Source organism: Chaetodon auriga, chromosome 1 (genome assembly GCF_051107435.1).
Source record: "Chaetodon auriga isolate fChaAug3 chromosome 1, fChaAug3.hap1, whole genome shotgun sequence".
Lineage (NCBI taxonomy): Eukaryota > Metazoa > Chordata > Actinopteri > Chaetodontiformes > Chaetodontidae > Chaetodon > Chaetodon auriga.
In genome coordinates, this window is record NC_135074.1 from 19,605,305 (window position 1) to 19,628,329 (window position 23,025).

At 39.6% G+C, this 23,025-nt stretch overlaps 2 protein-coding genes across 3 annotated transcripts in view; one reads left to right on the top strand and one right to left on the bottom strand.

The window, feature by feature from the left end:
* Positions 1-1,374: 1,374 nt before the first annotated feature.
* adma (adrenomedullin a) lies at positions 1,375-3,878 on the bottom strand. The gene is made up of 4 exons (XM_076737827.1): positions 3,748-3,878; positions 3,041-3,143; positions 2,774-2,899; positions 1,375-2,641 (listed from the first exon to the last, which is right to left on the bottom strand). The coding sequence occupies exons 2-4, from the start codon at positions 3,133-3,135 to the stop codon at positions 2,338-2,340; spliced, it is 525 nt and encodes a 174-aa protein (XP_076593942.1). The 5' UTR covers positions 3,136-3,143; positions 3,748-3,878; the 3' UTR covers positions 1,375-2,337.
* A 3,133-nt stretch (positions 3,879-7,011) lies between these two features.
* Positions 7,012-23,025, top strand: part of sbf2 (SET binding factor 2) — an 89,570-nt gene continuing 73,556 nt past the window's right edge. The window contains exons 1-2 of one of the 2 annotated variants that reach the window (XM_076728609.1): positions 7,012-7,146; positions 19,144-19,229. In XM_076728609.1, coding sequence (XP_076584724.1) covers positions 7,092-7,146; positions 19,144-19,229 — 141 coding nt within the window. In that variant the 5' untranslated portion in view covers positions 7,012-7,091. The remainder of the gene's footprint in view (positions 7,147-19,143; positions 19,230-23,025) is intronic. The other variant, XM_076728601.1, reaches the window with a different exon arrangement.

Below are 23,025 nucleotides of genomic sequence, written 5' to 3' on the forward strand. Positions count from 1 at the left end.
TTTTTCTAAGCATAACTCCCTCTTTATACAAAAGAACAGGTTCTAAGCAAACATGGCAATAAAGCAAGGCATGTCGCTGCTCCTGCTTCCTGTTAAAAAAAACATCATTTGAATTCAGCTGTCTGAGCTAATTCAATAAATCACTAAACTAAAACTAAAACTTTGCAGCTTTACCTACCCAGTCTCACTAGATGGCAATAGAGAACATACAATCACAGTTTTGACCCTCACTCTGCAACCTGCTCACAATCATACTACAAAGTTTTGAACAGCTGTAATTGGCTTTTCCGGTGAATTAAAACAAAAGTAGAAACCATCTCTAGCCAGTGTTTCTAGTTTCTAATGATCACACGTCAGTATGAATGGCTGTGGGCTCTACAAAAACTAAAGCCACACATAACTTTATTCAGTCACAGGTTTGTTTTTCATTTCCTGTATGATTTCACTCAAAACTGTTTATAAAAGCTGGGTGAATATCCAGCTAATGCTTACAGGAAAAGCTGATAGTCATGCTTGGAATTTGTACAAGGGCCATCAAACAATTGGCCATGAATATCGTCCTCTAAGGCTCCATTTAGTTTGACTGTATAGCATTCAGTGAATTCATTCACTATTATAAATTATTATAAATATGTAAATGTGATGAAGCGTATATTGCACTGCAAATTTCTCCAATCGGGAGTAAAGTGAGAGGATAAGATGGCATGTTCGCACTTTCTGGACTGTCCTCATTGGTCCTCATGGTCCATCACTCTGTAGTACACATGTTGACAGATGTACCCTTGTATTGTGGGACTGGTCTGGATTAAAAAAAAAGAGATTAAAGGAAGACAGCCAAAAGAGAAATCTGTAGTATTGACTATATGTCTTAGGTGGCGCAGTCTGAACTCTGTCTGAAAGCAGTAAAGAGGTCTGCAGCCTCTCAGTGCTGTTCAGTCTCAGGGCCCTGTTTGAATGTGAAGGTCATGATCATTGCTTTGTTGGAGCAGTTTTGTGATGCTCTCACAGGAATGTTGGGCCGGAACCCCCCACATCGCCCTTCTCATGTCCCAACCATCTACCATTGAACACAGATGGAGCTAAAGCCTCAGCCTCCTCTGATGGCTTTAGGGCTGCAGTGTGGTGTGGGGTGAGCCAACAAATATGAGCTGAACCAAGCAGGAATGTGCCTGGCACCCTGTCTGCCCTTTTTTAGGGGAAGGGGGTGTCATAACAAGGGGAATGTAGCGAGAGGAGGGGAGGCTCTAATGAGACCCTGTAATCACTTAACAGAGACCAGGTGCTCTGTGTCTTGCTGTAGCAGTGCACTCCAGACAATAGAATGCCACTTTCAATTTAATAGAGCCAGGAGCAAAGGACATCTTGACAAGGTTTAGGTTTTGTATGCAAAATGTTTATTGAATAACAAAGTTATTGCTTTGACACAAATAAAATAGAACACATTTACAAATATATAATATACCTATAAAACAGATATCCTATTACCACAGTTAGCAAAAGAATAATGACAAATAGCTACAATGCCCATATATATTTCTTCCTGTACAAAAATAGTTCTGTCTGCATAAGTACTTTAATGTAACCTCTATATAATATTTAAATAAAGGAATTCATATATACATATACCTGCAATAAAAACAAATATAGATTGCACATGTTTTTGTACAAACAATAACAATTTCAAGTATATTTCAATCCATTGTGGACTGGCACATATCTCACAGAATCTAAGGCATTTTCCCTTATACAGTGTCCAAAACTTGATATAAACTGAGAGCTTCAGAGCTCTGTAGCCTATCTTCCTGTTTGGCATTGTGATGAAGATGTGTTTTCCTGATGATTCATTTGACTTTAAGTCCAAATGGAAAAGTGCAGACAAGTACTGACAGTTGGGAACATGGTGGTATAATCCTTAGAGGATAGCACTTATCAAAGTCCTGGCCTTGAGGAAGAACTGTGTAGTCCCAGAATGTTAGAAGAGAGTTCCCTCTTTAAGCCAGAGGATGTGTCCACTTTGCCAGGTATTAGCACTCTTCCTTTCCCTCTGCCAAGCAGAGAGCAGCACCTGTAGTTTGCTCCACGCTGTGCCATCCAGTGTCTGTAAGCCAGCTGCAGTTGTTTGCACACTCTACATCACTGAGCTGCAAGACTCAGCCTTTAGAGAAACTCAGTGCAGCCAATCTTGCTCTGACTCAGTCCTCATGCCTGGAAAAAATGTGCTGGAGAATACTTGGCAGGAGTCTGAGGCATTTGGAGAATTTTAGAACAGAGCAGAGAGGACACTAACTCTGAGCAACTCCCTCGCTTTTGTTCCCCACTCCTCTTGCAAAGTCCTGCTCATGTCCGTCTGAGGAGAGCCTCAAGCTTGTGAACTTGTGAGTCAGTTATGCTCCACACGGGCCTCAGCCTGCCCTGCTCTAGCCTTAGTGTGACTCTGTGTGCTGGAAGAGATCGACGCCTCCGGCCATATCCCTGCGGGCTGATCTTGTCAATAGGGGCGCTCCCGATCTTCAACTTGTTATTGAGTTGGTGCAGACGGTGTGCCAGGTCGTGCACTGTGCAGGTGCCCAGGGAACAGCCTTGTCTTCTTGACTGGTTGGCTGAGTTTTTAGACCTCTTGGTTCGGACACTGATGTCAGTGCTGGAGGACAGAGGGAGAGACAAGAAGACATTAATCCATGCTGTCCCCTCCTGAGCTGCTCATGGCTGAGTATTCCCTGCTTAATTTTGCATTGCTCTTTTGATTTTGAGGATTGTATGGTTAGTGTCTTACCTGGAATGTGGCAGCAAAGTATCCCTGATATCTTCTGGTCTGACAAAGTGCTCCGACTCTTCTGTCTTCTCCACTGATACGCTGTCAAGATCCCGTCTCAATCTGCTCCCCAGCCATATGCTTAGCCTGGAAGAGGAGGAAAAAAAAGTCCATCAGTGTTAGGTAGATAATGCAGTAGACCACTGCTGTTACAGTGATGGACTGTTACATCTCACATCAGATGAAAACATTAGGATTATTGAATGAATTACTGCTCAGATAACTCACCTTTTTTTCAACTCCGGATTCACTTCAAGTTCCACACAGTGTGCTACTGTTGCCATCAGACAGCAATAGAGGAAGGACTGGAATATCAATTTCATTTTGACTCCTGTGTAGAGTAGGGAAAACATTTGTTATTTATTTATGCTATAAAGTAATGTTTAACTGCAGGAATTTCTTACTGTCCCTCTATGCATGTAAAACTCCCTTATACATTATTCCCATTGGTGCTACACTGGTGCTTGCTTGCACAAGAGTCCAAAAGCCAAGTTATTTGCACTTATCATTCATTTATTTGAAATGTTAAGCTAAGGTCAGATTTTGCTCAGCTAAGTAAACCTACAACCATGCTTTGGGCCCCTGGCCAATAATGCGAAGGACAGTCAACCAAACAGGGGTCCAAAATAGGCTCTGCTCAAAAGTCAAACAAAAACTAAAATGCTATTTAAACAAGTCACTGGATTAAATAGAACTAAACATAGCAAAATAATTTGCAACTAATGAACAATAAATGATGTACTGCCACTGTCAGATGCTTTGCACCTTGAAGGTCCCGCACAGACACACACATTAAAAGCTGAACTGCTTATATAACCAGACAGATAACCTGTCCTTGCCTCTACACTTGTGCCTTAACCTCAAAAAAGCAAGGATAAAGCCATCAGTTGAAAGCAGAGCAGAGCAATATCTTCTTTAAGAAAAAGTGCACATACCTATAATTCTGTGATAATTCAGCTGGATGAGAAAGCTCTTCTTGTAGACTCAGTTGTAAAAGAGTACTCCACAGGTTTCTTGAAATTGCCACTGGCTCTGTCAGGCAGCTGTGTCACTCTGCTAATAGCTCTCCTACACACCAGACAGGGAGCCTTTATACAGGAGGTGGGAGGGGCTCATTGACTGACACACACAGTCTCTCATCCTTTCCCCCCACCCCATCCAGTCCACATACTGTGCTGTGCTGCCCCTCGTGTATTAGAACAATGCAACACAGTAAAAAGATCAAGAATGAAAATCAAAAATTAAACTGCTAAAGGAAGATAGTAGTAGAGCTCACAAAGTGCAGTACAGCCAGTGTATGCTGTTTGAGTTTCACTCAATCAAACATTAACTCTTTTACAGCTCAGTATAAATGATGCATCACCAAAGTTTAAGAATTCTCGTAAAATGTTGTTTTATTACATTATGTGTCTTTAATGGCACCAAATCAATGGTCATCAGCTATGCAAGTCATATACTACAGTCACAGTTCAAGGAAGGGTACAGTATGTTCATCTCAGCCAGCTGCTTTCTCTGGGGGGTATTAGAAACCTAAATAATCACAAAAGAAAGGGTTTAAACATTCACCTTGTTATATTTGAACTTTCAGGTAGTTTTTGTTAACGTTCCTTTCAGTACGACTGGCTAATTGCATGAAATATAAATTTAAGGAATGTTTGTACAGTCTGCTTTTCAGGGCACTCCCTGACACAGTGAAGTTCCATGTCAGCTTCAAGTACACTGGATGATGAATCTGAGAATTGGAAAGAAACAAGTATTGAGTAACTGATTAAATATCTAAGTATGCCCAACTGTAAACACAGTATATTCAATGTATTTGTTTGTACAAGGCAAATATTTGACTCCAGACTCACCATGCAATTTATTTGGATATTTGGATAAATGTGAAATGGAATTTTACAATTATCTAAATCTAATATGGAGTTACAAAATTAACTTGAACAACAATCTATGACATATGAATAGTATTGCCGTAAATGTTTTTTCAAAATAATCCAGCTGATTTGTTGCTGTTATAAGTAATATGACTTTACTCTTTGCCTTAGGAATGCATACACAAGAATCTATTACGCGATAACGGGAGAGCCATCAAGTCTGCCTGTACTTCGCAGAGGATATCGCCTCCTCATATTATTTGGCTTTATGGCATGGCCAGCACAGTGAGTCACTCTAAACCTGCATGCAGCACGTTTCACATCACTACACTTTGTCCACGTGTGTCTATATTAAAGCTAAATCAGTTAAAGCCACATGGAAAGAAAGATATTTCAAATCAGAGCACTGAACAGTTTATTCTATGACGACACCCCTGTCACTGGGGTCATCAGGCATGTGTGGATAATAAAAGGGCAAAAATTCCAGTGTAGAAATTCACATTTGAAGTAATGCTTTCAGTTTTGATTTTTGTTTCAGTTTCGGTGAAGGGGAGAAACGGCGCCTTTATTCACGTTTGTACGCAGACTGAACACTTGACATTCCACGCTAGCATATCAGCTTTCTATAATTCATATTTTATTGTTTTCACAGAGAACCTCTCTGAGTTTATTTATATCTCATGCAACCTCATTCAACACATGGTGTCATTTTTTGAACTCAAAAAAAATACATAAATGTCAAACACATGTGCTGTAAACCAGCAAAGGTTTTGTAAGCACTTTGTAATGATAATTGCCTCTGGCAGACAAGTACTCCCTTTACCAGAGTTTATAACAGGAGATTGTGCAATCGCGACAACAAAATTCTGCTGTTGCTTTTTGGCTCCTTATATAGCAATCTTTTACTTGTCCTTCGTGAAGTGGCTGTCGTAGGATGACTGACACTTTTTGTATGACCTTACACTCTACGTGTGAGCTGGTACGAGTGGCAGGAAACCTGAGCTACTAATGTCGTGTGTGCCAGGAAGAGGAGGGTGTCAACCCCAAAGGCACAAATCTGAAAGATGATTCATAATTATTATAGCGCTGTGTTGAACCTGTCACCTGGAAATGTTTGTTGTTTGAGATCCCGTGATTTTCCCAAAATTCCTTTGAAATGATAAACACTATATGCAAACAGCCGGTCTATATTTCTTCATGGTTCGACTCGGGTTCAACTGTTTGACTACCTCTATCCTCATCTTTGTCTTACTGGCAAACAGAAACAATAAGTGCGATAGAAAGAGAGAGAGGGGGAACAGAAACAAAGAAGGACAGAACGACAAGAAATTAGAGAAACGTTGACGAGTGAGAGAGAGTACAGTGGAAATTGCCCACTGTGTTCCTGCTATTGTTGACAATGACAGTGGTTTGTGTGTTCCTCTCACACACTTTAGCCAGTACTGATTTCCATGTATTCCCCCTGACGGCTTCTCCCGTTTTCCTAGATATTTCATATTTTACATCACCACACAGGTTTGCCCAGCCCCTCACACTGTCTGTCAAATCACAACCACGTTCAGTTTAGTAAGAGCAACATGAAAACCACAAATTATTTTCCTTTTCTAAAACTGGCCACAAAATTGAAAAATTAAGTGAAATTGGACTAAAGACAAATGTGTGAGTCCACTGAATAGGGCCTTATCATTTTAATGGAGCAATTGGGTTTTCTTGCCATGTTAAGAGGAAAAATTAGTCTTAGCTTTATGAATTTTTGTGCATTTTAATAGAACCACTATTCCTTTGTACTGGCTAGAGTTGTGACAAGGGTTTGATTTGCAATTATTGTTTAGGACTTGTATCCTACTAAGTGTCCCTGGCATTATCAAAATTAGCATTATTATTGTATCATTTAACCTAAAGGTAATTGTATATGTTGAATATGACACCAATGCAAATATTCAACATTACTCTGTCAAATCTGATATTCCATATATTTCTATGCCATTTCTCTGAGTGTTCTTGAGCAGACAGAGCTCTTGGCAACCTCCCAGAGGGTTTCCAGCAAATCCAGAAATGTTGGCTAATTTCCCATCTATTACATTAACCAGGCAGCAATCACGGTTATGACAGGTTTGCACCTGTAGTTATCCCTGTATTTCCCGCAGTTAGTATACTAACACAGTACAAATGTGGTGTGGTGGCTGTCTTTTATCTGAAAAAGGTGGGAGCCCCTTGCTTTACAGCCAAGAAGAAGCCCTGTTAGGGACACAGTGCTGTATTTGTAAACTCAAGGGCCCACGCCCATCGATGTCTCCCTCTCCTGCACGCAAGCGCAGTGACGCTCCTTCTGTCAAACATGGCTGTGCTTTGGAAGAAGGAAAAATGCTGAATTGTGTTGGTATATCTCGGGAAAAGCAGCAGACATGGCTAGATTGGCTGACTATTTTATTGTCGTGGGATATGATCAGGAGAAAGCCGGTAAGTTTGGCCGCGGGACGGCTCGCAGAGTGAAGTGCGAAGCTGAGGTTTGTTGTCCAGGCCGTCAGTCAGTGTGTGATGATGTTGATGCTACATAGCTTTGCGCTTAGCTTCACGTTAGCCACACAGCTACCAGGCGAGAGTGGGAACACTCTCTTATTTTGCTCATTAGTGATAGTGACTATCATCCGGTATGTGTTTACGGATTAAGATCACGCCTGATGGCACGTCACCTGTGGATGTTTACGCACGTCGCGTTGCGATATTTGAGTTGGATCAATAGAAACTTTTTCACGGATTCAAAAATGTGTCACATCCTGTCCCTGTTGATTGTGCTCCTGTCAGGTCCGGAGGCTAGTTTCACTTCCAGATAATGGGATACACTCACTGAATAATGCTCACAAGAGATCATATGAAACCAAATCGCGCTCCTCCTTGATCGTGTTGGTTTTTTGAGCACCAACGAGGTCAGGAGTGTCTTCATCCACGCTTTGTATTTTAGTTGCGAAATGTTGCTAGCAGTGGTCTTGCTACTTTACTGTCCTGCACGCTGTGTTTGGGGTCTATTTTTACCCGCTGCAGCCGCACCTGTCAGTGATTTGTTGTGTTATAGCTGTTTTTGCCGGAAGAGTGCTTAACTTTTTCGCGATGGGCGTAACGTTCAGCTGCGAGGAAAGGCAGTCCTTGTACTCAGCCAGATCCTCTTCCCTCTTCCCTCTGCTCTGTTGTTCTGTAGTGGGGCATGGAGTCCCCCATGCTTCCACTTGCATGTTGTACGTCCGGCCTCACATTCTTCCCATTCTCGTCCCAAACCGGGAATGGCTTTGCACACATTTCTAAGCATTAACAGAGAAACAGATGTTGGATCCCACATTTCTAATTTTCCATGTGTCCAAATGTACCCAATTTGTACCTCAAGTAGTTAAAACCTCTGCATTTTATTGCCACTCATCCACTTGTGAGGATCCACTAAGAAATGTTGCTTAGTGAACAGCCTGGAGAAAGTAAAAAATACTCAGCTAGTCTCCCTTAACGGAACAAATTCAAGTTCCTAGCCTCTTTTGGTGGCATCCATCCAGCGCCATGTGTGTCAAAGAGGGGCCAGAGCAGCTGAATCCTCTTAGTCACCATAGCTTGCTATGCACAATAGGTAAACACTGTCTTTCATCAGCTCTGTGCATCCCAGCGCCAACTGACAAATGAATTTTTTGTGCTCCATGAACAAAATGTTCCTGGCGTCACCAGAATAGTCTGAATGAATTCACATTCAGACAGTCCCACCACAAGGAATCTTAGGGACCATGAGTTAAGATTTTTTTCTCCACTGACTGCTTATGAAGTTGATTGTGGAGAGACCAAGCAATAAAAGTCTGCCATCTCAGATTGTGGTCGATTAGGGCGCTGTGACAGGCTTATGTCTCATCCACATGTAAGCCTCTCTGGAGGACTAAAATGATCTCCCGCTCCTTATTGAATTGTATTTGTCAGCTTTTATTATGTTTTGCTGAGGGTAATGTAGCGTATCAATTGCTGGTTTGGGCTACAGCCCTGCAGAGATGCCCTTGTTTGTTGGTGGGAGCGACCTTCTCAGAATTGGAAAACGAGAATGGCTTTTAGATGTGAAATACAGAGGAAAATAAAAACGATGACTGTTTATTTCTCTAACTATTCAGAGCAATGCCTGTGTAAAGTTGGCTTTTAGAGGCCAGCTGGTCTCGGTAAATGTGCAGCAGGTCGTCTAGACAACAGATTTTTCCCGTCCACCTTGCTTGTTAATTCAAACCAGGAATTACTACGTGGGTCATCACCGAGCCTCCTGTGCTGCTCTGGCTTTTGCTCCACTGGCCTGACCCAATTCTCATTGTTAGATTACTATGGATGGATCAGTTGGAAATAACGCTAAGCATGCAATCTGTTGAGGAATGGGCTTGGCTCCAGTTTGTAGTGAATCAGAATTACACTGTAAAAACTTAGTGAACTATGTAAATTCTGAATTTATACCTTTTAATAAACACTGATTTTAAATTAGGATTAACCTGGTGTGTCACTAGAAGTAACAGTGTGCAGAGGTTGTGGTGATGACACTTGTCTGTGGCTGACACAGGGTGCTGTGGAGGTGAGACTTCAGACAGAAGCTGTACTGTGCAGTGGGCCTGAAGTTGCAATACTGCAGTAAAGCTAGACACTAGATTCAGTTAGGATTATTTCCTTACAATTGCATGGCCCGGTTTCATTAACTTGCTTTTATTGCTCTTTTCTTTCCAAATACTTTTTCCCCTTGAGAATAAATATGCAATAAATCCAGGGAATGTGTCTCCAGTAAGTACACTTGTAATTTTTTCATTGTGAGACAGGTGACCTTTTGAGAAAATTTTATTGAAAGGCACCAAGTTAATGGTCAGATCATTGTGCTTGGTGCAGCAGACTAAAGTGATTTAAAACCAAAAAGTAAAAATGAAAGTAGGACAACTTCTAATTCAATAGTTTATTGTTGGCCTTCAAATCTATTGCAGTTGTCATTTTAATGCGTCAGATATGTGAAAATGAATATGCAGTTGTGAGTATGATAAACGGGAATATGACCTGAGAGGCAGATTCCTCCATTAGAAATCAGACCAGAGTCTGCTTCCCTGGGGCCCAATGTCATGAGCTACAAACCGTGGAATTACTTTCATGAATAATGTTAGATTGTGAATAGTCTAGTTTAGATGGATGCAGTTTGCACTGAACTTGCTCTGTATTCTACATTTTCCTTTTGCAGTAGGACACTGTTTCCCTTTATTGGCAGGAATTTATATACGGTCTGGCGAGTTGTTCTCCATAAATTGTAATTTGCCAAGTGAAGAAGAGGAATTTGCCCAGCTGTTTTTGTCAAACAGTTTATTTGATGGATATCATCACTTTTTATTGAATCAAACTGCTTTTGGAATGTGTTTCATAGACACAGTACCCAGTCTCTACTCTGTGTGATCTGGATTTTCTGCTTTGGACTTTGGGAATGGCTTATGTAACGTAGAATAATCCTGCAAAATTAAAAGGGAAAAAAAGACAACCTCCAAATGTTCAAGAGCAAAATATTTCCATCTGCAGAGTTCTTTTGAGTGAGTGATGTTGCCATGTGTCCTAAGATGCGCATCTGTAAAGATGCAAGTATGCAAGCGTTAGATGTGGAGTGGTTTCTTAATCAGCGTGCACTGTTGTGTTGCATGACTCAAATTCATACATGCCTTTTTTAAAACATGTTTTCAACAGTTGTACTAAGAGTGACTTTCTGCTGGGGTTTATACTCTGAAACTTTGATGAATTGACTTTCTGTTACACCTTCTCAAAGAGTGTTTGTTTTTGTGCTGCCTCTCTTGGCACACCCACAAGGAAAGTGCTTTGGCATATAACAGAAAAATCACCCCTTTCTTAAACAGCAAAACCAGCATTTCAACCTCTGAGACATTGATGTTTTTGTCTGCTCTTTTTGCTAAGTTATTTATTTTGTTGGAAATGCTGTGGTAATCGTGTATGGTGGTGTTTCTGTGGTTTGTCTCAATGGTTGTTTCCCTGAACTTATACACTTAACTCTGTCATTAGACCATTTCTTGCCTTCTATTCAAACCTATAAAGTGGTTTTCAAGCTTGTGTTGGTCTGCAACAGTTGGGGTTCATACTTTCATTGACCGGATCGTTTTCATTAGCTTCAAGTACTGTTTGACTAACGATCACACATCTGTTGGCTTTGGGCTGGCTTCTGTGCTTTAACGATGATAGTCTCATTTCAGGGAGATCCTGCACAGTTCAGCTGCATGTTGCTGACTGCAGGAAATATTGTGTTTTTCCTTGCAGTATTTTCTGATTTCAACATCAAATGAAATCTGAGGTTCTCAACTTTCTTACCACAAACTCCAGTATATGAGAAGTGTGTGCTTAGACGTTCAGTCTGAATAGGATGACACGTTTATCAGAACTAAAACTTGATTTATCATCCAAAAAGTTTGTTGTTTAGGACATTGCCTGGAACCTCTATCTAGAGGCTGCACTTACGTATTTATAACCTGAGCCTTTGTCTGAAAATATGTCGCATACAAGGTACAACCAAGCATTAACTCCTCATAATCAGTTCAAGATTATGTTTGACAGCACTTTGTTTATTCTAAAATGATGGCTAAAAGCCATGTGTTAACTTAGTAAGTACTAAATTTGGCTAGGTAACGCCATAAAGTAAATATTGTTTGGATAGACTGACTTTAGAGACTGGCTCTTCCAACAGCTGGAGATGTTGATTTCATGTAGCAGATGCCAGATCTTGAAGTGCTGCCATGTGTTGTGGTTGGTTTTGTAAATCATTAGTTATTCAAGTAAAGTCTTGTAGTCTGTTTTGTTTTATATTTCAACACATGTTGAAATGGTGGTTTTGCTTTGTGCTTATGGAATAAAATTAATAGCTGTACCATCAATCCATCATTCACAAAGCCATTTATGTCATTTTGTCACGTGTTCTATATATAATTTTGCGTTTATTGCATTCACACGTCTTCTATCTACCATTTTTAGTACATAATCTGAAACTGCAGTGGGATAACAATAGCTGTTGATAGCAAATGTCAGTCCTTGTATTATTTCAGCAGCAACAGGCTGCTTGTGGTTAACAAAGGTGTCACATTAATGTTGTGGCTGAAGGATGGCAGATGTGGAATTGTTTCGCCTCTATTTTACATCTTGGATTTGCTGCCTAGTTTGATTGTTTTCTTTTTAACTCTACATTTGGCAGCTTCTCATTTGGATTCAGACTTTGTGGTGAGAGGCATCCTGACCACAATGGAGGAGTTCCTTCCTCTCTGTTCACTCTGTTGTAGAGTTTAAAACTGATTTGTAGGGAAAGTCCACTGGCTACTGTTACACTACTCCCAGTCTGTTGATAAGGTGTTATACAGTCAGAGCTTTGTGATTTCTTTGGTTATGCAAAGTATGCTAAAGTTCATGTAAGGAAACATTTAAGTCATAATATTTTAAGAATAGATAAAATATGACAGCTGAAATGGGTTGGTGGAATACAGCTGCAAAGTAAAATACCATGAAACATTAGGTCATCACTTTCTCTGAAGCAGACAATTTCCTTGAATGATGAGACTGAATGACCTTGTGACTGCAATATCTTTTTCTTTAAATCTGATACATTGTTGAACTTAAATAGACTCGGTCTGGACACAGACACTCGGTCACAGACATTGCTCTGAATTCAGAATACTCTGAAAATTATTAATATATCAAGTATATCAACAGATGAAACCAGGGGTTGTAGAATTCATTGCATCTAATTATTTGCTGAAAGCTGGAATAGGGAGAGTTGTATTTTGGCTGAACTGCTAGCTACCATATGCACAGTTGCAACTGGAGATAACAAGAAGAAGGCAGGAGGTTTCAAACCAGTGATGGACTGAGTGATGACTGCGGCATTGGTACTTGTGAGCAACACTACTGTACTTTATTTTTCTTGAGCTGAGGGAAAGAGCAAGTGACGAAAAGATGATTGATGAGTTTATTGGAACATGTTAAAGTTGATCGTGATGGTTTCAACTGTGGGTCCTGATGGAAACCTGCTTGAGAACCACAGGTCTGTGGAATGTCAAAATTTGTCTAATTTATTGCTCTCTGTGGAGAGCAATTCTGCATATTTATGTACTCCAGCAAAGGGGAGGATAAAGAAACTGTATGTGGTATTCAAGATTTCTGAAGCCCCTCTCTGGGCCAAATGTTTTTCTTTTCTCCCAACATTTTGATCTGGGCATGACCTTAAGCCAGTGTCTGTCTTTTTACATATTTTTCCTTCCCCACAGCTGTTGTTGGCGTCTGGAAAGCTTCCTGAATTTGATATTTGTGACATCATCAGTTTGCTAATCTCTGATACCCTTTTGCCATGCAAACAACACAGCAGCCTATTCCTTTGCATATCATCCACACAGAACATCCAGAACAGTTTAGTTTCCTCATGAGGGTCACCCTTGAGACCGAACTGGGTTTTCCTATGCTCTGGTGTCCTATATAGAATTTGCATATGTAAATTCTGTAATACTGCACAGCTTGGTTTTAATAGGAATCTAAAACCAGTCTGTCCTCGAGCTAAACAGCGAGTGAGGGACTGAAGTGATGATAAGAAATGGAGCTGTTCCATCCATACACATTATTTATTTGCATTTGGCTGCGGTGGAAAAGTTTGTGTATTGATAAAACAAAACACTACCAAGTGCAATGGAAACAGACTTAGCGAATAAATCATGACATTCATGAAGCATGTGACTGAAGCCTCTGCTTCACTGAAGAAATGAAAATGAATAGTGGATTAAAACATTAGGTCTGTGTAGAGTGATGACATGACTATAATCAAATTAAATGTAAATCAGATTAATACATGAAACAAACAGAAATGCCTTATGTCCACGGTGATTTCTACATTATTTTTTGCCATTTGACAATCACGTTGTTATGCCCTCGTCTTCTGCAATGGTATGATTGCACTTGACAGGAGAATTGACACCTCCCACTGCTTATTTCAACGAACCGACTCCCAACAATCACATTGTGATAGCAGATGGAAACCAGCATTCATTCGTATTTTCTGTTGCCTATTTTCTTGAAATTCAGTCAAAATTTGCAATACATTTGGGTGGAAACTAGCTAGTGCCAACTAGAATAAAGGATAAGGCAATATGACAGCATCTGTGGGAAGTGTACAGGGATATCGCCACTGTGTCTCATTTCATTGAACTCATGTATGTCAACTCATGTCTAACAAAACTTCTAAGATCCGATACATCTAGTCACTTATTCAGTGTCAGTGGACGTGGAGACATCCTTGATCTGTTAATGTCTGAAATAGCTTAATGTAAATTCTGTTTTTGGTGGATTTTCCCTTTTTCCCTTTAAACTGATGTTGAAGTGGATGAATGTGACACCTATGAACCTGTTCCAGAACAGTCCACCTGTGTGCATGGCAGGGCCAAAATCAGGTTAGATGCTGACGTGAATGTTACGCAGACTGGCTCCTGAGTCCAGTGGTGGCCTGTCCGTCCATACATGGTAAAATAAGCATTTGGCTGATTTCATCAACAGTCACAGCAGTAAGATAAATCAGGAAGATGAATGGAGCTTTTTTCCAAGAGGAGAAACATCTGCTGTAATCAAGAAAGACTAACAACTTTTCCTCTGTGGTTTTTCACTTGTTGTTCAGGCTAGGCTAAATCACGCAACTCTGTAATAAATTATTAGGGACATTCAATCTTTCTAAGTGCTGAAGTCAGATATTTGTCTGTGTGTGTGTGTGTGTGTGTGTGTGTGTGTGTGTGTGTGTGTGTGCGTGCGTGCGTGCGTGCATGCGTGTGTGTGTGTGTGTGTTGACTTGCTGACCCAGTTGGGTCGCTGAGAAACGGAATGTTAAATTTGGAATATCCCTGCAAAACTTTTCAAAAAGCCTTTTAATTTCATTAAATATGAAAGCTTAATTATGTTATTAACTATTGAAATGACTTGTTTGTTTAGGTGCACTGATTAGTTAATAACATATTTAGACTAGCTAGTATTAGCTTCTAATATATTTACTGTCCATATGTGGCTAAAATTTAATTTAAGGGTTGCCTACTATCCCAGAAATGAAAAAGAATTGATCATAAAATGGGATGGTTGCAGGATAGAAGGTAGACCCTAAAGATGGGATAGGAAAGGAAGGTAATCTGAAGGGAATATAAATGCCATCCCAAAGCAGCAGTGCGATTTTGGGCTGTATGGTGAGTGTTGGACAATGACATTACGGTCTCAAAGAGACTAAACAAATGACAAGACAATTGAAAAAATCAAATCAACTTCTCAGAACACAAGAAACATGATGTGTAATTAATGTACATGACAGCCCTACAGAGGCTTGGTTTGATGCCTATTTAACGTTATATTTTTGTTCTAAATGTAAAACATATTTAGCAGGTATTTTATCGACTACCACAGCAAATTCATAAGAATTACGTATGCCATCATCTAATATCAAGCAAATCACTAAAACTTGTTAAATCCACTAATGCAGTTGGCCTATTTTACATCTGACTGATATTTCCCAGTGGTGTGTTTTTTATAAGCTGTTTCATGGCCTAAAACTTGCCACAAACCTCAGTAAGAATTTTTGGGTTTCATGGTATCAGTTTATGAGTGGCGCTCGTAAATTTTGTTTTCTTATGTTGGTAACAAGAAAACATTGATGAGTCCCACAACAGCTCAAAATTGATGTGTATGCACAAATTAAGATGAAGTCCATGCACACAAAAGTTTCATAAAAGAAGCCAAATGTTTGCACTGGACTGTGTAAATCTCTAATGGCACTTATTAAAGACTGGTTAGTACACAGTTCCTAATAAAGACATCCCTAAAACCATTTCAGAAAAAAACTTAAATATGTGTATATATATTGAATTTCATCAGAAAGCTGAAAAACATTACAGTATTGTTTTTAGATCATGTTGTCCAGCTGTACCACACACAGGTTTTGCTGTTTTGTGCTGGAAATGAGCCGTGCTCACATGCACTCGCGTGCCATGGGCTTGAACAGGTTTTGTTTTTGGTTAAAGAGTTTCTTCCAAAAAATAAATAAATAAACTTGATTTTGGACTTCACCCCCCTCCTGTTTTGCTAGCGGATGTTCAAATTAGCATGTTCCTTTTCAGGCCTGTGTTCTATTATCCTCGCTGATGGGGATCTTTATAGATGTCAGGGGGGTAGTATTTGAAAGCACGGCTTGTTTTAATACAAGAGTGCAGCCTCATGGAATGTGAGGAATTCTGTCATTTATTTTCATCCGTGGTTGAAAATTTGAACTTGGAGCACTCAAAGCATGTGATTTCCATTAGAGGGGCCGTAAAGACCCGAAGACACGTAACGGTCAGACAGATTGGAGTTCTGCTAGCACCAGTCTCAATGCCGTGTCTGGACATGCTCTACTCACCTCTGCAGGTGAACAAGGCAAAAGTAGAACCATCATACAAACATACATACACTAAGGCCCAAGAGCCTTATCATGATTAATTAGGTCTAGGTTTCAAGGAGTTGTTGACAGCAGGCTTGAGGCACTTGGTGCAGAAGGGCTTTAGTCGACCACTGAGGACCTCATGTCATGACTATGATGTGTAGCAGCTCATTCTCCTGCTTGCCGACACAGTTCGCCTCCCTTGCACATGGTATCTGGCCAAACTGTGACATAGGGCCTTAATAAGCAGTCTGTAAGTAGTTTGCTGACTCATGGCATTTGCTTGTGTTGAGATAAGACTGCTGAAATGCACCGAACGGCAAAATGGATCTAACACCACCATCGCTTTTTTTTCATAGTAAACAGTAATGTTAGCCACAAAAACAGCTGGTTATGTACTGGCTCTAGCCCAGCTACAACACAATCACATAACTACTGCACATAAAGAATCATTACAGGTCCAGTGGTGTCCCTTTGTTGTTCAAGAAATGTTTGTAGTTTTTAGCCAAAGTTGTAGGTTACAAATTATGTTTAAAAGGGACATGTTGCATCCCGGTATGTTGGCTTTGATTTCTCTGACCAACGCAGTAATTTGACATGGTTTTGGTGCTAGCCAGTGCATACATCAAACCTGGTTTCATTCTAGGGTTTTACTTTCTGAATGAGAGTAAATCCCAAATGCTGTTAAGCTGGTTGCCTTTTTTCTGATGGTAAAATCCGTGTCAGTTCTAGTATTTCTAAGTGTGTTGTTTGATATAAACACATGATTGAGAGTCTAAAAAGCTGACACTGTGCACCATACGTGACTTTTAATAAAGCTAGTACCTAGCCAGAATGCTTTGAATTGGGATTTGGCCTGGTATTGATTGACATAAACAAAATCCCCATATATGTCTATTTATCTATTTTAGTGAAATGAATTCCAAGAAATGGGCCACATGTATTCAATTTCTGTCTTCTGCTCTCTTGATAGGAGACCATTTTCCCTTGGCTGAAGAATAGAAAGTGTGTTCCTGTCAAAGAGTGACTAAGAGTTTAAAATAACGTTAAGATGAAGTCATGGGGTCAGACAACGCAGTGTGACAAAGTGCATATTGTGAAACAGACCTTAGAATGCTGTTTTTGGCATGTTAAATGAGGGGAATTTTTTCTTAAATTAGATAAAATTTCCATTTATTAGCTTTCCAGATTGCTAAATAAGAATGTTGCAGTCATATATCAACTCCTAAATACATATTGTGTTGTGTTTGCACTCATGTGGACATGAATTATTACATCCAATTTAGGTTCCAGAGTTTTGCAAGACCCAGCCATATGGGCCCTTTAGGGAACTCTATGAGAGAGTTATTTCACTGGTAAAGATTTCGATGCATCGACCTTGCAAGTCTGTGTGGCTTTATGTGACGTCAGCCACACCTGCTATAGATCAGTATCCAGCTTTCTCTCAGCACTAACAACATATTGTAAGTGTGTACGTTTTTATCTTTGTGTGGTGATGCATCTGTGACTGACACACAAGACCTTGTATTAAGGCAGTGATAAAGCACACTAACAAAGGTGTTGACTAACAAGCTCTGCTTTGTATTTTCTTTGTATTGTTTGGACCATTTTATATTCATGTATTTTGGCAACATTGTTCTATTCAAAATATAGTAATAAAAAGTCATTTCAACGCGATTACTTCAGAAAGACAATAGTGTGCATTGCAGATTAATTATTAACATTTGTTAAGCAGATTTGAGTGGAGGCAATGTCTACATAAGAGGAAACATGTATAAATGCATATGTTATGCATGCTTTTAGGTTTCATTAATGCATACCATTACGTCAAGTTTACCGAAAAATAATCAAACAAATTAAGGATTTGCCTTGAGCCAATGAGCAAAACAGGTTTGATTTTTCATGGGGTCTCATTAAAATAAGGAAGATTTCAGGTCACAGCTGGGTTTTGTAATTGAACAGTGAAGAACAAAGAAGTTGCCCCTTGTGCCTCTTGGTTTCGCTTGCCACAGCATGATCACTGTACGCTACGATTCTATGCTCCTGTGAGCTTCCCTGTGTTCGTGGTGTAAGTTCCACATTTCACACTTTGGACCACATTCCTCCTGAAACATCTTGAGTTAATCAGCCCCACCAGGGCCTTACCAGGAGGCCAGAAGTGACAGAATTGGTGCTGACTGTGTGAAATCGCTGGTGGTCATTGACCACAGTTTTTGCCAAAAGATTAATTTCTCTCAATCTGTACGTACCTGTACTAATGAAAGAACATTCTTATGCTCTTTGCCCGTTGAGTGACTTATTAACTTGTTTCAGCTCAATCTCTTTTAAGCTTACTGAACTTCAAAGTGGATGAAGTAGTGCAGTCTGAGTGTTAGAATAGATGACTTCTGGGGTAAAAAGTTCCTATTTATGAGGTATTTGCGGTGAAGTTGGTTTGTTGAGGCTGATGTTTGATGGCTTTTCGCCATCGGACCAGTTATTCTAAATTTTGATGACTACAGTAATAAAATGTAAGAAGAATTTGCAAGCATTGTCATGTTAAACCATTTTTTGCAGAAACAATGTAGCATGTATATAGAATTGCAAGCAAACAAGTAATGCTGTGGTTGGTTGAACTTTCCTTGAATATTCCAAAGACAAATTCCTGTAACTGCTTCTTAAACCACAGATACAATTCAGCTTCATTCTTTGAACAGTTTAGTTTCAGTGTCACATTTGACTTTATTTCGCTCTGTCAACACATTTGCTTTTTCACAGTTCCTCTTACAACTAAAAATGTTTTCTCTAAACTTTCCCACTTCCCAGTAGATTTTTTGAACGTAGACTCAGGAAATTATTGATATTAAAATTGTGACAATAAATTCAACCATGCCACCCAGCCCTTTATGATAATTGGCTCATTTAAGATTGCGATTTTTCTCTCATCATGAAATACACCGAGCTCTACATACCACAATGCTGGTCTCTGCGCTGACTGACGGATCTTCGTGTTTCTTTATCTACAGGTTCAGGGGAGGGATGTGGAAAGATCATTCAACGATTCCCCAAGAAGGACTGGGAGGGAACTGCCTTTCCTCAGGGGGTGGAAATGGTGAGTGATAACAGCCTCCTGTAAACTCTACTAAACTATATTAGCTTGGTATTTCAAGTATGTACACTACCCAAAGGAACACAAAGGTGCACCTATTTTAAACAACGATGCCTGCATAGGATACTGAATATGTACCATTAAACATTAACTGAAATTTCCCCACTGGGGGGTCAACAAATTATCTTAAAATGATTTTAATGAAATTATAGTTGGAAGATGCTGTGGATTTGTTTTAGCAGTTTATGATTCAGACATGTCTCCGAACACCAAACTCTTTATTCACCCGACAGCATGCAGTTTTTGCTTTTTATCAAATACAAATATAATTGCCTCCTGTTTAGTGAAGTTAATGTCAATGATTGAGTCATCAGTGAGTCATCAAACAATTCACCCTTCAGTATCCCTGTGTCTGTTGTGCTTCCACATAAACAACACTGCAAAATTTAATTTTATTAATTTTAATATAATTTAATGTTATAAAATTGTAACATTTCCTTCTCCTTTTAGTTTGCATGATTTGATGACAGGTAGAAATCAGTATGAAGCTCTGTGTATAATTGACAGATTGGTGTTTGAATGTTGCATCATAATTGTGACTGAGACCTTTGCCGTCTGCCTTGCAGACCAATAGCACAATTTCATAGTTCATAAAATGAGAGTAGACAACATCTTTGTGATAGTTAATGTCTGACAGGACCAGGTTGTACAGTGTTTTTCTAGTTAGTGAGTATCCTTGTCCTTTGTCCCTTACCAGCTTCCTGATTTGATGGTTAAGAATACATTCCTCTGCTTAACATACTGTAATAGAAGAAATATTTGTCTCATAAAAGTGAAAGCATTTTGACTGTCACAAAATGACGGATGATACCCCAAGGAATTTTCATGTTTTGAAAACACATTTGGCCTTTGGAGCTTGTGCAGCAGATATTGGCATTTCCTGTTTCAGATAAATTCATAATGACTGTTTACCCAAAAGTTTGTCTTTAAACCCTTTCCACATTCGCTAATTGGGGAACCTCTTTCCTCAGAACCCTTTTTTCTAAATGATGTCCAGCCTGCTATCTGGTTCTGATTTCTGTTGGCCCTCTTCAGGAATATGAATAGCTGCCTCTCTTAGTTTGTTCCCTCCCTGCATGAAGGGTGACCCTAAGGGGTCTGTGACAGGGGGTCTGTTATCCTTACATGGACAATGCAATGGATGGACAAATATTTGCTTATCAGGACTGGGAAAAACTGTCAATCTCTAGGGCAACATTAGCAGTATCATACTGCGCAGGACATTTGTGCCTGTGTTATATCTGTTTTTGTTCATTTATATTGGCTACTGCAGATAAGGTTTTAATGACTAAGCAGATTGATTTTGGCACTAGACAAGGAGAGAAAACAGCAAAATAAGTCAAGGTTCCAACACAGTACTCCATCTTTTGGAAGTATTACACAGCACTTTCCAATGGAGTACCATGCATTACATATAAAAATACAGATTTTGGGATTATATTTCTTTGCTGTTGAAAACTCAGTTTTACCAACAGGTCTTACTGGGTCTGACTTTTAAAGCTCAGTGGCATCTGTGGGTGTAGTTGAAGACTCATCCATTTTTTTTTAAATTTCAACCAATTATCTGTGCCACCATAAATAGGCACCCTATAAATACTGTATATTTTTGTATGCAGCTCCATGGAGTTATACTTATATAGCACCAAATCACAACAGAAGTTGTCTCAGGACACTTTCCATAGAGAGCAGTTCAGGACCATGCTCTTTAATCTATGGAGACCCAAGAGGTCCCTCACAAGCAAGCACTTGGTAACAGTGGCAAGGAAAAACCTCTTTTTAACCGGAAGGTTTTCAGGACCAATGGAAAAATTGTGCCTGGTAATTAGGCACATATTGAGCATATGTGCATGACTTTATTTATTTATTTATTTTTATTTATGTCCACTTTTGTGTACATTTTGGGCATTTCTGTTTGAATGTGACCATTTCTTGGTTTGGCCACTTGATAATGTTGCTAATTACCTTTCTGTGAAAAGAAATGTGATAATTGAAGAGAGCAGATTTGCTTTTTTTTGTTCAGCATGTTCACATGGAAGAGAAGTTTTAAGGATTGATCACTGTCAATGGTTGGAAATGCTGTGCCAAAATAAATGTTTCATGTTTGCAGTTGAAGTTATGTTGTGTGTTTGGTGGAGATCACAGGGGGTCAGAGATCACAACTAGAGCTACATATATCATTTAGTGATGCAGAGCAGCAGCAGGTGTTGAGGCCAACAAGTTGCATAATATGGGTCAGATATCTTAGCCAAGATAAAGAGAGAGGGCTAATCTAAACATCAGGCATTCCTCAACATTTCAGATGAAGTCATGTTTTTTCACCATAACAGGATCCTTTGTAAGAAAGGCATAGTTAATCTGGTAGTATTTGCCGATTTAAAAGTTTGAAGTTATTTTGAATGAATATTGAATTGTTTGAATTGCCTTTAGTGACAGATAAATGATTCCCAAGAGTTATCATAGCTGCAGCTGGAGTCTTTGGCTCTGTGCAGACCTGGTCAAAGAGATAGTATTATACAATGACTTTTGTTTATACAATGGTATTTATAAGGCAATTGAGGACAAGTGAGGCTTTTATCCCAGCACAAATAGACATATTGTGAGTGGGTGGTTTAAATGGTGTGCAGGCGTCTTTCTGTGTGTGCTGGTGGCCATCAAGAGTATCTTGTTGTGAGTTATTGCTTTAGAGACAAGTAAGGATGCGTCATTCAGCAAAGCACAGTGCCCCCTAAAGCCAGCACAGGACTGGTGGAACAATAAAAAATGTGAAAATGAAAGTATGTCCCGTCCAGACAAGGTGTAGTGTAGGATTTTTCTAGGTTTGATATGAGGCTGAAACCTTAGCAGCAGTCTTTAACCTTTCAGTGACTGTGGGAGATGAGCCAGGATGAGTCTATTCTCTCAGCATCATCCCTCAAGTGTCCTGTCATGGTTTCACCAAGTTTAAATATAGAAACAGAACCGCAAGTTTCACTAAATCAATTAGCTTAGTGCTTCCAGATGTCATTGAGGACCTGTGTACCTTTTTTTTTCTTCTTTTTTGTGCCTGTGTGGGTGTGTGTGTGAATTTTTTGTATTCCATCTCGCTGAAGTGATCCCCAATGCTTCTTCATCATGTGTCAGCCTGGACTGAAATTGAGACATACTGCAATCCCCAGTGCGCAAAGAAAGCACAAAGCATGATGTTTCTCATTGAAGACAGTAAGCCGGAGCTGAAACAAGACCTTTTTTTTTTTCTTTTGGCAAAACGCCACATATTTCCTGAAACTTAAGACATATTATGTTCTTCCAAGATACGAGTATATGTACAACTATAACATAGAATTTTGGATATAACATACTGAAACAGATTCATACGTTGAAATCTTCAGTATTCTCTATGAAGAAACACCAAGAGGAGTAAGCAAGGACAGAGAGGAAAGAGGGGGTTGTTTCCTACTATGTTGTGTGTGACAAACTTTGGTCAAGAGCCAAATGACTGAAATTCTTACTTTGAAGCTTTAATGAAGATACACCATAGTGTTTAACAGACCCACTAAGCAATTTGCATTTTGGCTCTGTTTTGGCCTGGTATGTAAACCATTATTATTTGCAGATTTTCTCTACTCCATGAAAAAGAAAATGACTCATTTACAAACACTAAGGAACACATCTGTAGAAAGCAGTGGATGAAGCTGAGCACGAAAAGCATTTTGCGGTCACAACAGGCCCCCAGCAAACTAAATAACCACAGATGAGGAAT